Source organism: Solanum pennellii, chromosome 2, assembly GCF_001406875.1.
Source record: "Solanum pennellii chromosome 2, SPENNV200".
Lineage (NCBI taxonomy): Eukaryota > Viridiplantae > Streptophyta > Magnoliopsida > Solanales > Solanaceae > Solanum > Solanum pennellii.
Window position 1 is genome coordinate 39,279,344 of NC_028638.1, and position 15,590 is coordinate 39,294,933.

The 15,590-nt window shown below is 32.5% G+C and overlaps 2 protein-coding genes across 3 annotated transcripts; one reads left to right on the top strand and one right to left on the bottom strand.

Annotated features, from left to right (window-relative positions):
* The first annotated feature begins 3,881 nt into the window (after positions 1-3,881).
* LOC107010003 (patatin-like protein 3) lies at positions 3,882-6,194 on the top strand. The gene is made up of 6 exons (XM_015209284.2): positions 3,882-4,333; positions 4,451-4,632; positions 4,828-5,011; positions 5,077-5,238; positions 5,371-5,673; positions 5,837-6,194. Exons 1-6 carry the CDS (start codon positions 4,157-4,159, stop codon positions 6,062-6,064), a joined length of 1,236 nt encoding a protein of 411 aa, XP_015064770.1. The 5' UTR covers positions 3,882-4,156; the 3' UTR covers positions 6,065-6,194.
* A 213-nt stretch (positions 6,195-6,407) lies between these two features.
* LOC107011869 (mitogen-activated protein kinase kinase kinase 5-like) lies at positions 6,408-12,828 on the bottom strand. 2 transcript variants are annotated; one of them, XM_015211539.2, is made up of 10 exons: positions 11,803-12,828; positions 10,626-11,210; positions 10,418-10,505; positions 9,101-9,163; positions 8,854-9,017; positions 8,697-8,772; positions 8,217-8,276; positions 8,015-8,140; positions 7,287-7,496; positions 6,408-7,205 (listed from the first exon to the last, which is right to left on the bottom strand). In XM_015211539.2, the coding sequence occupies exons 1-10, from the start codon at positions 12,246-12,248 to the stop codon at positions 7,134-7,136; spliced, it is 1,890 nt and encodes a 629-aa protein (XP_015067025.1). In that variant the 5' UTR covers positions 12,249-12,828; the 3' UTR covers positions 6,408-7,133. The 2 variants fall into 2 exon arrangements, with proteins under 2 accessions (XP_015067025.1, XP_015067024.1); XM_015211538.2 differs by having other exon boundaries at positions 10,626-11,213.
* Positions 12,829-15,590: the final 2,762 nt, after the last annotated feature.

Genomic DNA, 15,590 nt, shown 5'->3' on the forward strand with positions numbered 1-15,590 from the left:
TGGATAATGAAGTCATAAATTCTTAATTATATATTATAACTAACATAAAATAATAGGTACTATTCAACCAAAAAAATATAGATATTTGACCGTACATGTATTTATTTTTTGATAAAATTAATTCATGTATTAATGAAATGATAAAATTTATTAACTAATCTATTTGAATTTAAAAATTAAATAAAAATGAAAACTTTTAGACACCGCGCATAGCGCGGCTAAGTTTACTAGTGATAACTAAATTACCTCAAATATAAATTTATTAAGTTCTAATCATTATTAAATGTTTATAATTGTTAGTAATGGCCTCTAAGTAGAGGATTTTGTCATTGCTTTGTCGCTTTCAACACAATTTTAGTTGCATAAAATGTATGTCTACTTATGGACTTAGTACTAGTTTTGTTATTTTTGGTTCCATTTTGACTTTAAGAATTTGATTATAGCTTTGTGTCATTTTCTTAAACGTTGTCTATTACATCTAGTATTCAATATAGATATCTTGTTAGCCCACAAACTTATACAAAACTAAAATAATTTTTGACTTTTATATTTTCAAACGGAGACATTTTATTAGAATCTCTCGAACTTACAAAGTCATAACAACAAAGTTTGTAACTCCCAACTAACCCCTCTGGAATTAAGGTCTTATGGGAGCCAAAAATAAAGTTTAAAAGAAAAGTATGCATTGGTTCCACTTAAATAACTAAGTATTTTCAAAGACGATTCATTTTTATGTTGAAATTTTGTGTCAGTCAGGGACCAGCCCGTATATGTTACTGTATAACATCTGTTAAAACATTTCAACATTCACTAAACCACAAACCCCTACACTTGAGGATGAAAGTAAAAAATGTGGATAATACATAAACATGATTTTTAATTTTGATTCAGTGAATAATTATTCTTTTCAACTTTGAAGTTACACGAGGAGACACTTAAACTAGTAGAAATTTGAACATATAGCCACACATGTACGTTCAATATGACATAATATACGTAGGATGTCATGTATGATACAAAATTATCGTGTTTGGTATCATATAGGATGAATGTGTCTATTTTGTTCAATTTTATAAAAGTTTAAGTATGTACTAGTGGATATCCAAAATTTAAAGTCATAATTATCCGCTGAGGCCAAGATAAAAGTCATGTTTAATTATTTTCCAAAATTAAAAGTCATAATTATTCGCTGAGGCCAAGATAAAAGTCATGTTAAATTATTTATTATGCCTGAAAAAATATTGGGAGAGATTTTACTTGTAAAAGGTCAACCAAGCCCATTATAAGACTCCCAAATTTCCTATAGCTATTCATTCTGTATATAATTCTTCTATTCATTCATAAAAATTATTTTCTTTAAATATGTTAATTAGAGTTTGATTGTAAGGCTTGCCAATTATATATATGATAAGTTAAGTAGCTTTTGTGTTTGACTCCCTCTTTTGTTATTTTTAATACTTTACTCTTTTTTTTATTTATAAGTTTTTTAGTTGGTCAAATATCACAAATCTCGTAAGTTTATGAGTTAATTATTTTTTTCATGTGAGTTTTCAATATTACGAATTTTATCAAGGGGCGGCTCCACATTATCGGAGGTCTAAAGTCAAATTTTAATTAGAGGCTTAAATTCTAAATTAATTTATATGTATTTATTTCAAATTTATTGTTCTTACACTTTTTAGATGCAAATTTTAGTTGATATTTTTTATAAATAATTTCTTTGAAAAAAAAACTCATCCAAATTATTGATTTATATTAAATTTTATTGATTTAATGTCAAGAAAATCATTATATAAATTGTTAAACTTTATTTATTTTGTAAGTAATAAGTTGACACCTTAAACAACTTTATTTATTTTATAAGTAATAAGTTGACACGTTTTCAAGGGGTTAACGAGAATAAATAATACATATACTTTTTAAAAAATATCTCTTTTATTACAAAAATATTTTTTTAAAATAAAAAATTAACATATGATTTCTTTTTAGTAAAAATTGAGGCCTTCAAAAATTGAGGTCCTAAGACATATGCCTTATTTTTTAGAACAACTTTCACATATAGCAAACATAAAATTCATATTTGTATGTTATAGCAAAGTTTGCATAATTGTGCTCCATAGCAAACATATATATGTATAATTCGCTATACATATACAATTGAAACAAATTGTATAAAACGAAGTGTATAAAACGAGAAAGAGAAAGAGACTTGGGCAGAGAATTGTATAAAACGATTATATACAATTTAAATTTGTATAAAATGAGAAAGAGAGAAAGGCAAAAGAGACTTGAGCAGGGAATATACAATTGAATCGAATTGTATAAAACGAGAAAGAGAGAAATTATATACAATTTGAATTTGTATAAAACGAGAAAGAGAAAAAGGCAAAAGATACTTGGACAGGGGAGTACTTTTCTATTGTATAATCATAAGTGTGTATATATAGTTTTATCTCGCTTTATACAATTAGAAACACAATTTATGCAATCCTATTGTATTAAAGCGAGAGAGGCAAGCGACAGGAAGCGAGCGAGCGAGCGAGAATATGAGGGAGAGAGAGACTGATAAAGAGTTTGCTATGGAACAAAATATGTCAAACAGTAGCTACTATATTTATTTTATATTATTAATTTGTCATTTTATACATTCCCTATTTTTTATGCACAGAGTCGGCTTGTCTTACCGGATAGAATTTAGACTTTGAATATATGTATTTGGCTCGTCCAGATAAATGTACCTTGGATCAAAATTAGATATAATTTGTTTTAGATACATTGTATCAATATGAATCACATAATTTGTTATATCTAAAATATAAAATTACCCTTAATCTTGTATCCTTAAACATATTAAAATATAATTAAAATATTATATAAAAAAAAGATCATTTTTTGTAAAGAGACTGAAAACCTGCCGTACAATCACAATGACAAGGATATACTCAAAACTTATCTGGAGCCCAATTTTGAGTTAAACGGAGGGAGGGCTCAGTAGAGAGGAGGCCAGGTCGTGAAGGGATCTGATCCAATATTTGATCTCATTAAACTCAATTTAGATTATTTGCTTGATGATATGATCAGGATTAATAAAAGCGAAAAAGGATTAGAAAAATATTTTAATTTTAGCTGAAATTGCGATTAAGATATCAAATTTTATGAAAAACTTTTTACCTTACACTATTTAATATTGTTTATAAAGATATATATGTGTCCACATGGACATGTTACTATTTATAATTATGCAATATTTATAATATTCACTTAGTCACATATATTAAAATACACTATTAAATAATGCATGAAGTAAAAAGTCCTTTTTTTAAAAAAATTTAGTATCTTTACAACAATATCAATCAAAGTTCAAATATATTTAAAAAATTTTCCTCAATAAAACTTAAATAATAAAATTGCTCAAGATGTAATCATAAATTAATGGGAATGCATGCATTAAATCACCAGATATATTATATAGAAACATAAAATACACCACATAATCACGTAACGTGTTTTAATTCCCTATAAGATAAATAGGAGAGAAGAAGAAAGATTTTATTTGTAACGTGGAGCTTTAAGGAATAGAGATGCATGGAATATTAAACTTTGTAGTCAATAATACAGACGGAAAAAGAGGATCAAATCACATGTAAATTACCTAGAATATGGAAGGAGAAAAAAGGAACTCATCAACTTCTAACAAACACCATTCAAAATCCAAACAAGAGAGCAAAAATATATGAATATATAAATGGATCTAAACTATACTATTAACAATACAATTTTTTATTTTTTATATATCATGTTATTTTGTTAAGATTAGTTTATTCAAAGTTATTGATCATCAATTCTTATACTCCCTCCATTTTAATTTCTTTGATCTACTTTCCTTCTTGTAGCAATTCTTTAATTTCAATTTAGGCGTAGGTGCATTTGACATAAGATCACATAATTCAAATGTCCTCTTTATTTTGTTAAACTCTGTATCAAATTAAAATAAGTTAAACAAATTGAAAATAACAGAGAGAGCGAAAAGGTGTGTAAATCTTGTTTACACCATATATCGTGTGTATGGAACTTGTATAAATATGCCTTCACCTAGACATTGGTGTTGGCAAGGTATAAGCCTTTAAGAAGCTATATCTTTGTCCTTTGATACAGTATGGGTAGGATTTTTGTAGTTGCACTACTAATCACTTTTCTAGTACTGTTGCAACAATATCCTATAGCTTGTGTAGCTACTAAACGAAAGACGGTAACGATTTTAAGCATTGATGGAGGTGGTATTAGAGGCATTATTCCCAGCACTATTCTTGCATTCCTTGAATCCAAACTTCAGGTATACTTATTGATCAGCCATTTTATCGTACTCATATCCATTGCGCGCTAGCTACTTTTTACATATTTTAGTATGATCAGCTATATCTATACTCATAACTCTTTATGGCTATGTTAGGAACTTGATGGAGCCAATGGAAGAATTGCAGACTATTTTGATGTGATAGCTGGTACAAGTACAGGTGGACTTGTAACCACAATGCTCACAGCTCCAAACAAGGATAATCGCCCTTTATATGCTGCAAAAGATATTAACAACTTCTACATGGAACACGGCGCTAAAATCTTTCCTCAGAGCAGGTAATTACAATAATTGATAATCTTGTTAGAGTTTATAAATTTTGGACAAGTTCAATTGCTGCACACTAAAAAGGCGAATTCAGTATTTGAAATTGGTGGATTCAAATAAACTTCAATTTAAAGTTGAGTTACCATTTAATTGTATGGATTAAGGCTTTATTGATGACAGATTTTTATATATGTGTAATGTTGAAGCCGCAACAACTTCATGAAGAAGATGTTTAATTTATTTGGTGGACCAAAGTATGATGGTGAGTACCTGAGATCGTTGGTTAGGTCGGAACTAGGCAATCTTACTATGAAGCAAACATTGACGCATACACTCATTCCAACTTTTGATATCAAACGCCTTCAACCTATCATTTTCACAACTACTGATGTATGTTCACTATTAGTTACGATTAATTCAATTCATGTCTATATATTTATATTTACACTGAACAGGCCAGAGCAATTGTGTCTAAGAATGCGCGCCTATCAGACGTTTCTCTTGGTACTTCAGCAGCACCCACTTATTTCCCTGTACATTATTTTGAGACTAAGGATGCTCAAGGAAAAATACGTACATTTGATCTTGTTGATGGAGGTGTAGCTGCAAATAATCCTGTGAGTATTCATTTGAATAAGAGCAGATCGACTGTTTGTATTCTACATCTTAGAAACTTTATTCGTACACACAACAATATATCAAAGATATTTGAACTATGCACAATTAATATTCTTTGAATATACTGGCAGACTCTACTAGCAATTACTCACATTTCAAGAGAAATGATGACGAGAAGACTGAAATATGAGGATATGCAAACTGTGGACTGCAAGAAAATGTTGGTTCTGTCACTGGGCACTGGCACAGGCAAGAATAAAGAGAAGTACAATGCTGCCACAGCTTCAAAATGGGGTCTTCTTAGTTGGATGTACAATCATGGTGCAATTCCATTGCTAGACATTTTTACTGATGCAATTACTGATATTGTGGATATACATGTTTCAACTATGTTTCAGTCCCTTCACAACCACAAGAATTACCTCAGAATTCAGGTTCGGTCATCAACTTTAATTTGTTATAAGCATTCCTCTTGACGGTCAAACTGATACGTGTCAGATTCTTCAAACACAATAATATTTTTGGAGAGTACGAGCAATATAACTTAACACATGTACATATATATGTTTTTCATGATGACTTAATGAATTTGTACAGAATGATAGTATGATCGGGGAGGCGGCATCTATGGATATTTCAACCATAGAAAACATGCAGACACTAGTGCAGACTGGTAAAGATCTACTGAAGAAGCCTGTGTCAAGGGTCAACTTGGAGACGGGCCGCGTTGAAGCAGTTCAAGGGGAAGGCACCAATGAAGAAGCTCTTACTCGCTTTGCTAAGTTGCTTTCAGAGGAAAGAAAGTTTCGACGATTAGAGACATGAAACTTAAAAAATTATTATAGATTGAGAATTTGTTCCTGTAGAACACTTGCGTCAAAAAATTATCAAGAGAGCACCTTTATAAAATTGTAATGAAGTTCTATAATTTCTTCATTTTGTTTGTCAAATTTCAAAACATTATATTTTAATTGCCTAGCTAGACCATTTCTTCAAAACATTTTACTTCAATTATACGTTCCACAAAGCAATTTTATCTGGAGTTAATAGTCACTAGTAGTTTTTTTTTTTTTTAAAAAGTTCACACTGCAGAATCTGAGAGCATATAACCAAGGCCTACCAAGCCACTGCACCAAATTTAAGGAACGTACAGGTTGTGAAAAACAAATTTAAATGGAGCAAACAAGATTCATATAGCTTACTCCAACTTGCCTGTATAGAGGCACATTTTTGTTAAATGTTTGTCAAAGCTTTGCTTTGTTAAATTCATTCAGCTGCTTTACATTACACAGCTATCATAAAGTACTTGAAAGATTGATAGATTAACTAATACAGCTTTCATAGGGCTTCAATATCTTTGAATTTGGTCATTGTATCGGTATAGTTGTCATTGTAGCTCCATATTTGTTATTAATACACAAAAGATATAATCCAAGGTCTGCAGGGCAATTTCCCTGGACTATAAACATGTCTTCCTCTCTTCTAAGCATTGAGGAGGGACAGTACCTCGTGGCTCCAACTCCCTGTGCATCCAAGCTATCTACAGAGCACATTGAGAAAGGTCTGTGATGTATTTACGAGTCGAGCTCTCTTTAGAAAACCACATCAATAAAGATGAGTAATCCTAAATAGTCAGTGCACCACATGGGCATGTAATCATAGTAGTCGGCCCAGAATGCCTCTGTTCTTCAATGGGATGAACGGGGGATGACCATGGGAGTTGAATGAGCAAAATAACAGAGTCCCGTTGCTATGTTAGAATATGAATGATGTCATTGCTGCTGTGTAGGCATAAAGCTTCGGGGCAGGCAGACATTTAAGTGAACTTGCTCATTTTGAGGACTCCATTCTTTAGATCACAATTTTGTTCTTCTTTGCCAGATCCTTCCGAGTGTTATCTTTCTAATGATACATGCACCGCCTCAAGTTTATAACTTAGCTGCTCTCTTTGAGAATGCAACTTTTCCTGTCAAAGGTATAATACTATGGGATGAAGAAACACAACCAGCAAAAGAGGAAAGGGAAGTAAGGGACTGAATATACGTACTGTTAGTCTTATCCCGTCAACTTGCTGGACAAAAGAAGGAACTTCTGGCTGATGCGACATTCTAACAAATGGATGTTCTAGCAACATGCTAGCTGATGGCCTCTCTGCTGGATTTCTACGGAAACAACAATGCAAAAAATCTTTCCCTTCTAGTGATAATGTTTCAGGTATTGGTGGGGTATCTTTTAGAACCTTGAACATTGCTGCAGCCTGTCATAGTTGAATTATTTGATTTGTAAGTTTTAAGAGTTTATAGAAAGCACTGCATGGTCTTGCTCTTAGGTGAAATTTTACAAAAAAAGCTTGCACAAGTTGAGTATAAACTATACTCAAGTGGCTATGATTTTTCAGCTGCTTAACATTCCTCCATTTCTGATGTTGAAAAGTTCATAAAACAATTAATGATTTGATAATTCATAATGACCAAAGGCAAATCTAGACATAGTGAAAGATATCTTTAACTCTGTTAGATGGCCAATGACAAAAATAAAGGTACATTGGGAGAAATCGGATATTTGATTACACTAATGCCCTGGTCTAATGGAATACCAGCTGCACAGCTAGAGTAACAAATTCATATGACCCCTCGAAACAAGAAAATGTAGCATAATTAGTTATTATTTGCTAAGTTCGTGGAGCCATGTGAATCTAAGAGGGCATGTCAAGAAATGGATCTCTGCCAGGAAAGATCAGGTACGAGCTAAAAAATGCAGAAATAAAGTCCTTACAGCTTCATATTCACTCCAAGGAGGTTTGCCATTCAGCATCTCAATTATAGTACAACCCAAACTCCATATATCAATAGCTAAGGCAAGATCGTTACTATTATCTCTCTGCATAACAGAGTGCATAAGCTGCAGGAAGCAGAAAACATAAGCTGTAGGAGGTGAGAGAACATAATTAGAAAGATGTGCTGTTGAAGGGAAGTACCTCAGGAGCCATCCAATATGGACTTCCTTTTAAAGAGAGATTAGCTGAGTGCCCGTTTAGCTGCATAACAACACTTGAGGTTCAAAGAAAAATGTAACGCTAGCAAAAGTCTGGCAACAGCCAGTCTGTTAGTCTAAGATCTGTTGATTATACATCTTAGAGTGACAACATAGAAAAATTGTTATAACTATTATTGTTGTTTTTCTGAATATACATTCTTGTTTTACATAGCAGCACAAGAGAATGTTGTCTCCAAAATAAAACATTTACAGCTATTATTACAAAAAAAGAAACACCCATATTTCTCCACAATGCTATAGATGAAGCATCTAAAAACGCATATTAACACTCCACTATGAAGAGATTTACCATGTAAAGCACAAAGATCTCTGGATCAATCATTACATTCTACTAAATAGAACATTCTTTACTTAAAAAAAACTGCAAACTGAAAAAATGACTTGAGATAGAGTAACGTACGTGCTTAGCCATCCCAAAGTCTGCAAGTTTGACAACCCCATAAGCATCAACAAGCAAATTAGCCCCTTTAATGTCCCTGTACAAGGAACATTTCAAAAATGGTTCTTCAGAAGGTTCTATATATTATATCTATCATAGTTGAATATCTGACTATTACCTGTGAATGGTCTTTTTACTATGCAAGTACGCTAACCCGCAAAGAATATGGCGAGTGAAATTCCTCACAATAGATTCTGTAATTTCCCCACAATGGTCTTGGATAAATTTATTGATAGAACCAGGATGAACATATTCTAGATAAATGTAAAAGCGGTCATCAACCTGCAATATCAAAGAATAAAACACAATCACTGAACAGTATGTACAAGGATGAATTAAGTTTATAACTTGTAAAAATTTCTTACTATTTCACTGCCATAATACTGGACAATGTTTGGGTGCTTGAGGTGACTGAGAACATTGATTTCCTGGACCAACATAAAGAATAAATGTTGAAAAACATTTCAAGCTTGAAATTTATGGGGCAAAGATAATGTTCTGCATTGAAATGACATTCAGCTTCAAGTACTCATGAAAATAGCCAGGCAACTGCTTTGTCAAATGGTATTAAGGTTTGATCATTCACAAATCATGACCATTATGCTCAATAACTGGTGCTTCTAATTCTTAGCATGCTTTCAATTCATCAGTAAAGAGGCAGACAGTTGAGATTTTGAACATTCTAAACCATAGTGATTACGTTAAACCAATCAAGCAAGTTGTATATCTATATATCTACCAAAAAACATGGATATGAAAAACTAATATCCTGAGAAAGCCAGAAAAACGATTTTCTGTTGAAGGTTAAAGTGAAAAGGTATGGAATCTCCACTCATTAATTTGTAACTTAAAGATGTTAATCCTCAACATAGTTTTCAGTAAGTTAAGACTGTCTGTATGTTCTATTTTACCGTACAAAGCCTTCATTTTCTCCATTAATTGCACCCTTTCAGTTCCTTTATTGGCCAAACTTTTTTGTAATTGAAATATCACAATTCACATGCACAAACCTTTCATGTACTTAATTTCTCCCTTTATAAATTGGATAAAAAATATTAATCCACCACACTTTGTTTTCATCATCTAATAGTTCTTCTGTAAAGAGTATTTTTTATTGGTCACTATTTTTCTTATTGATTTGTGTCTTCGTTCATTTTTTATTTTCATGGTTGTTGGAGAAACACATAATCTAATAGTTCTTGTAATATTTTTTTATTGGTCACTATTTTTCTTATTGGTTTGTGTCCTTCATTCATTTTTTTATTTTTAATGATTGTTGGAGTATTTATATCCCAAAAAATTTCAGACTTGGGGCTTAGTTCTAGCCTTACAAGTTGCTCATCATTCACCAAAAAAAATGTTGATATTTAAGTTATAGGCAAAAAGTAAACACAAAAAATAGTTTATTTTATATGCACAAAAAAATATATAGGAGTACGTCAGACAATGTCGAGCAATTTTATATCTTGGGCCTATATAAATTAATACAGTAACAGAGGTCAAACGTGCAAGGCACGTTTCCAGAACTAGTAATGCAGATAAACCCCAAACTCCAAATATTTCGGCCGATTTAAGTAATGCAGGAGTGCCCATATTTGATTTTTATTAACTCCAATAAAAATCTATACAGAGAATCCAAGTATTCAAGGATTATGAAACAAAGACAGTGAAGGAAATCTGACCTGTTCTAGCTGCCTTATAGACTCAGCAGATTTTGGGTCATCTGGTAATAATTCAACTTCTTTCAATGCACACAAAGCTCCTGTCTCTCTGGTTAAGATCATAGTGTTACATTAGAAAATATTGAAGGACTTAAGATATATTTATACTATCAGCATGTTACAGCATCATACAGACATGCAACAACATCCATCAACAAGATCTATATACCTGTTTGATGCTACGTAAACACTTCCAAATGTCCCACGTCCAATAAGCTTTCCTTTTTTCCACTGGCCTTTAATAGGTGATATATCTGCTTTAGGGGTAGGTGGTGAAACGGGATGGGTAGCTAGAGGAGGAAGGGGTAAAGGATGGACATTTCCTTGAGCGCAATTCTCACGACGCGCCATTGGGCACTGATCATTTGGTAGTGGATGATGTAAAGGTGAAGGAGATCCACTTGGACTCCTGGATCTTCTCTGAGGACTTAATCTTGGACTGTGAAGAGGAGAGTTATCAACACTAAAAGCATGGTTATAAGAAAAGCCTAAACCATGAGGGGCTTCTGAAGGAGGCATCTCAGGGGCAGACCAAACTTGAAAAACGCTAGGAGGTGTGACGAAAAGAGGACTCGTTATATGATCACAACTTTTCAGTTGTCTATGTGTAGGACTTGCATAAGGACTAGTTGGAGCACTAGTCCAAAAGTCAGGAGGGATTCTTTCTGGGACAAGCAGCATCCGAGGTGGCATCATCCTGGACAATGGAGTTGCAGAGTGATCTGTTCTCTTTCGAGACTCTTGGTTTAAAAGTCTGCTGAAATATCAAACAAAGAACAAAATCATTAGGTCTACATAATCTGAAACCTACAATATATGACTACTACAACAACATACCTAGTTTAACAAGTGAGGTCCGGGCAGGGTAAAGTGTATGCAGACCTTACCCCTACCTTGTGCAAGCAGTGAGGTTGTTTCAGATAGACAATCGACTCAAGGAAAACATAAACCCAACATTTATGGAAACATAAGTAGGACAGTAAGAAACCCGCAGCATAAGAGACAACTAGTAGGTCAATACAATAAATGACTACATGAGTGTTAATTGCCAGCTACGCCTAGAGAAAAAGAAAATTGTTCTTGTGGATCAACTACATCTTGATTTCAAATTTGACAAATTCAGTCACTAAAAATATCAGGAAATTGTTCAAAACATGATGACCCACAACCAACTACAACCCTAAGAATTTGATTGTAAAATGCACAAATTAATTCATTTGAATAAGAAATTTAGAGACCTAATAATTCGAAGAAAGAAGAGTTTCCTATCGAATTTACACAAATATAATTGAAACTTGAGCAAAATAAGGAACAATAACAGCAAATATGAAGAAATTTTCACATACCCCTCTCGTGTTGCTCCACCATTGAAAGCATCCATCCTCTCTCTTTCTATTTCCTCTCCAGCTTTATGATGCGAAATTGCTTCACTAGGCGAAGGAAGTGGGACGCTGGGGGCTTGAACCAAATTAGGATGTTGACGGAGCATCACATGTAATTCCGGCAAAGGGAGGGGTTGCGGCGGCGGACGTTCCTCCTGTAGAGAACTTTCATACGAATACTGAGAGTGCCAATCATCTCCGACGTCGACACTATGGTGGTCACCACCACGGTGTTGGGGCTTCTTCTTCTTCCGGGATATTTGGCGCATACGGCTACGGGTGCCGAAGAGAGCTGATTTCAGGGCCGAACGAGCGCCCCCGCGCGTGACGATCACGCTATCATCGGAATGAACTTTTCTGTCGGAGGTAGAGGCACGGGTGGAAGATGAGAAGCTCGGCCACCAATGCATTGCATGAACTTGATGTATCACAGCCACAAATTCAAATATGGAGTTAAAAAAATCACCCTATTACCTAAATTAATTTTTGAATGGCCTTTACATAAAGGCCATTCAAAAATTTTGTATATACAAAGGACCAGGATATTAAAAACAATCACTAAATTAACATCCTGCATACACCTAACGCTAGCATTTGTGATCGTTGAGATCACATTATACGTTGCATGAAATGATCAATTGAAATTCAAGGTCAAGGTCATCAAGATGTGGTTAGAGGAAACCTAAAAATGGTATTAACGTTTTAATCTCAGACTAATATGATAATTATTGAAGATTGAAGATAGATCAAACTCCAAAATAAATGAATTTTATTTGAATGCCTCGTCAATCATAAATAAGTTGAATCAGTATAAATTAAATATGAAGTAGAAAATAATAACATTGAATCGAGGAGAAGGAAGGAAAGAGAAGACAAGGAAATTGTCGTCCTCCTTGAATCACCGGAAAATGAAGAAGGGAGAGAACACAAAGGAGTTGTTGTCCTCCTTGAGTTATCGTGAAATTGGAGAAGGAAGGAGGCAATTAACAAAATTAAGGTAGAAGGTTAATAGAATAAGGAGAAAAAAATTAGCATAACGCAACAAATGTAAAGGGGGGTCGAGGACAACTATATAAATCCTACGGTCAATATAATAAACATGCATACAAATTCAATTCCTTTTATTTATTATTTATCTTCTTCTAGAGCATTTTTATACATCAGACTATATTTAGAAAGATATCGTTTAATTTGGTACAAAAAAATTAAAAAAAATAAATTTAATTGTATTGCTTTCAAAATGTCCTTTAATTTTTTTGCAAACATATGAAAAATTGAGATATGAAAAATTGAAACTAAAATATTGTAAAAAAAATCATTCTAAAGTATTATTCCCACGTAGTTGACTACTTTTACTATGAAGACCAACGCGGACCCACCTCCTTAACCTTAAGCTGATTAATTTTAAAGAAAAGAGTCAAAAATATCCTTGGACTACTAAAAAAGGTTTATAAATACCTCTCATTAATCTATTGGATTAAAAATATCCTTTCATCCACCTTTTTGGTTCATAATTACCCTTAAAACAAACAACCTTTATTTTTTAATTATTATTATTATTAATTATTATATGACATCTTCCTATTGGATAAATTTAAATTTCAACCCACCAAAAAATTTTCTTCCCATTTGACCCATATCCACATTTTTTGACACAAACCAAATTAAAAATTCTTCAAAATTAAAAGATTTGAACATCTCTTCTCTACCATTCTAACCTAATAACTTATTCTCTTTCTCATCACCATATACAACCTCAATCAATGATAACTAGTGAATTTAATACCAATTAGAACTAAAAAGCTCTTTTTGATTGTGTTAGTATTTGGTCAATGCTACCATTAAAATAAAATAAAATAAAGCTTTTTAGCGCAACTCCACTATGAAAAATTAAATTTTTGGAAATAGTGTGAACCAAAAAGAAGAAATAAGAAAGACCTAATTCAGAATTTCTCAATGCCACCATGAAAACACAATCAAGAACAACTCTTTTAGTGCAACTCAACCATGAAAATTGTATTTTTTGAAAAGGGTGTGAACCAAAAAGGGAAGAAAGAAACAAGACCCAAGTGAAATTATATCAATTCCACTATTAAAGCACGATTAAGAAGAGCTATCTAGTGGAACTTCCCCTTAAAAAATTGATTTTTTCACATGGTGTGAACCAAAAGGAAGAAACAAGAAAGATAAAATTCAAACACAATCAAGAAGAGCTTTTTAGTTATATTTGATATGACCAAATTCAAATATCATTATGTCAATTTCAAATTCATATACTAATTGATTCAATCATTAATTTTATTTTGACATTGTTGAATAAGAAAAGAGGAAAAAAGAAAATAGGTTATTAGGTTCAAGGGAAAGAGAAGAGATGATGAAATTTATTATTTTTGATAAAAAATTTTAATTGGGTTTGGGTCAAAGAATGTGGATATGGGTTAAATGAGTAGAAAATATTTGGTGGATTGGAATTTAAATTTATCCAATAAAAAAATGTCACATAATAATTAATAATAATAATAATTAAAAGAATCAAAGATTGTTAGTTTAAGGGTAATTGTGGACCAAAAAGGTGGATGAAATGGTATTTTTAATCCAATAGGTGAATGAGGGATATTTTTAAACCTTTTTGAAGAGTTTAAGGATATTTTAAACCTTTTCGAAGAGTTTAAGGATATTTTTAGCCTTTTCCCTTAATTTAATTCAATCTTACTAGCCCTATTTTCTTCATTTTTCATTATTATATTTTCTATGTGTCATTTTAAAGTACTTAATAAGGATCAAATATAAAGGCTCGTAAACTATCTGCAGCATATGAGTTCGTTCATTACGTTTTTTTTTAAGAATAGAAATGAGAGACAAGAAAATATCTTTGATTACGATTAAAAGGAACAATCTCAAATAGATCAAGATTCAATTTCACGTGACGCCTAGTTGTGTCGATCAACAGCAAGATGTTACTTACGAGCTGGTCAGAGAGATTCCGATCACTCTCGTGATATTATGCCATTGTGGTGGCACGAAAATCGCTGAACGAGGGCAATTTTCATCTCATCGCTAGCATGTGGAAGATTAGTACATCCAAGCACACCGCAGTTATTTGTTAATGATTAAAGGAGCAAATATGCATCCCAAATTAATTATGGGTCATCAAATTAGGGATCGTTTGGGTGTGTGAGATAAAAATAAATATTTATGAGATGAGACAATAGTACTCATAAAAAATTTATATCTTATTTAGTTGTCATATTTGGGATATCCTATTCCACCATTTGCACCATATTGATGGGACAAGTTATCTCATATACATGGTACGATAAGTTATTCCATAATAGCTAATTTCAAAATAATTTATCACGTGATAACTTATTCCCAACTAAACGATCCCTCAGAAATAGGAAAGTAATCATTACATTTTGGTGATTCTTTTTATTGTATTTATTATAATGTGTTCATAGTTGAGTAACCCTACATCTAAATTGGCAAATTGCAACATCTCAAGGGGACAAAGACTTAATTTGTACGGCATAATATGGATTAAAGAGAGACAAATGTGATTATGGTCTATCAAAAAGAGCTTTCATTATTCATTGCAGAGACTAATTGTTCAATAGTCACCACACACAAAAAGAAAGACCATAATCTATACACTTCTTTTATTTAATTCGGTACTAGTCCTCATTTGCTCTAGTAACTCTGTTCCCAAGTCTTTAAGGGATTGTATTAGTCAAAAAGTTAACATTGTTTGATAG

Coding starts and splice junctions, on each gene's coding strand:
- LOC107010003 (XM_015209284.2), top strand. CDS start 4,157: ATGGGTAGGATTTTTGTAGTTGCACTACTAATCACTTTTCTAGTACTG. Junction 5,012..5,076: donor TCATTTTCACAACTACTGAT/GTATGTTCACTA, acceptor TACACTGAACAG/GCCAGAGCAATTGTGTCTAA. Junction 5,674..5,836: donor AGAATTACCTCAGAATTCAG/GTTCGGTCATCA, acceptor GAATTTGTACAG/AATGATAGTATGATCGGGGA.
- LOC107011869 (XM_015211538.2), bottom strand. CDS start 12,248: ATGCATTGGTGGCCGAGCTTCTCATCTTCCACCCGTGCCTCTACCTCC. Junction 8,773..8,853: donor AGTAAAAAGACCATTCACAG/GTAATAGTCAGA, acceptor TTCCTTGTACAG/GGACATTAAAGGGGCTAATT. Junction 7,206..7,286: donor TTGACGGGATAAGACTAACA/GTACGTATATTC, acceptor TACCTTTGACAG/GAAAAGTTGCATTCTCAAAG.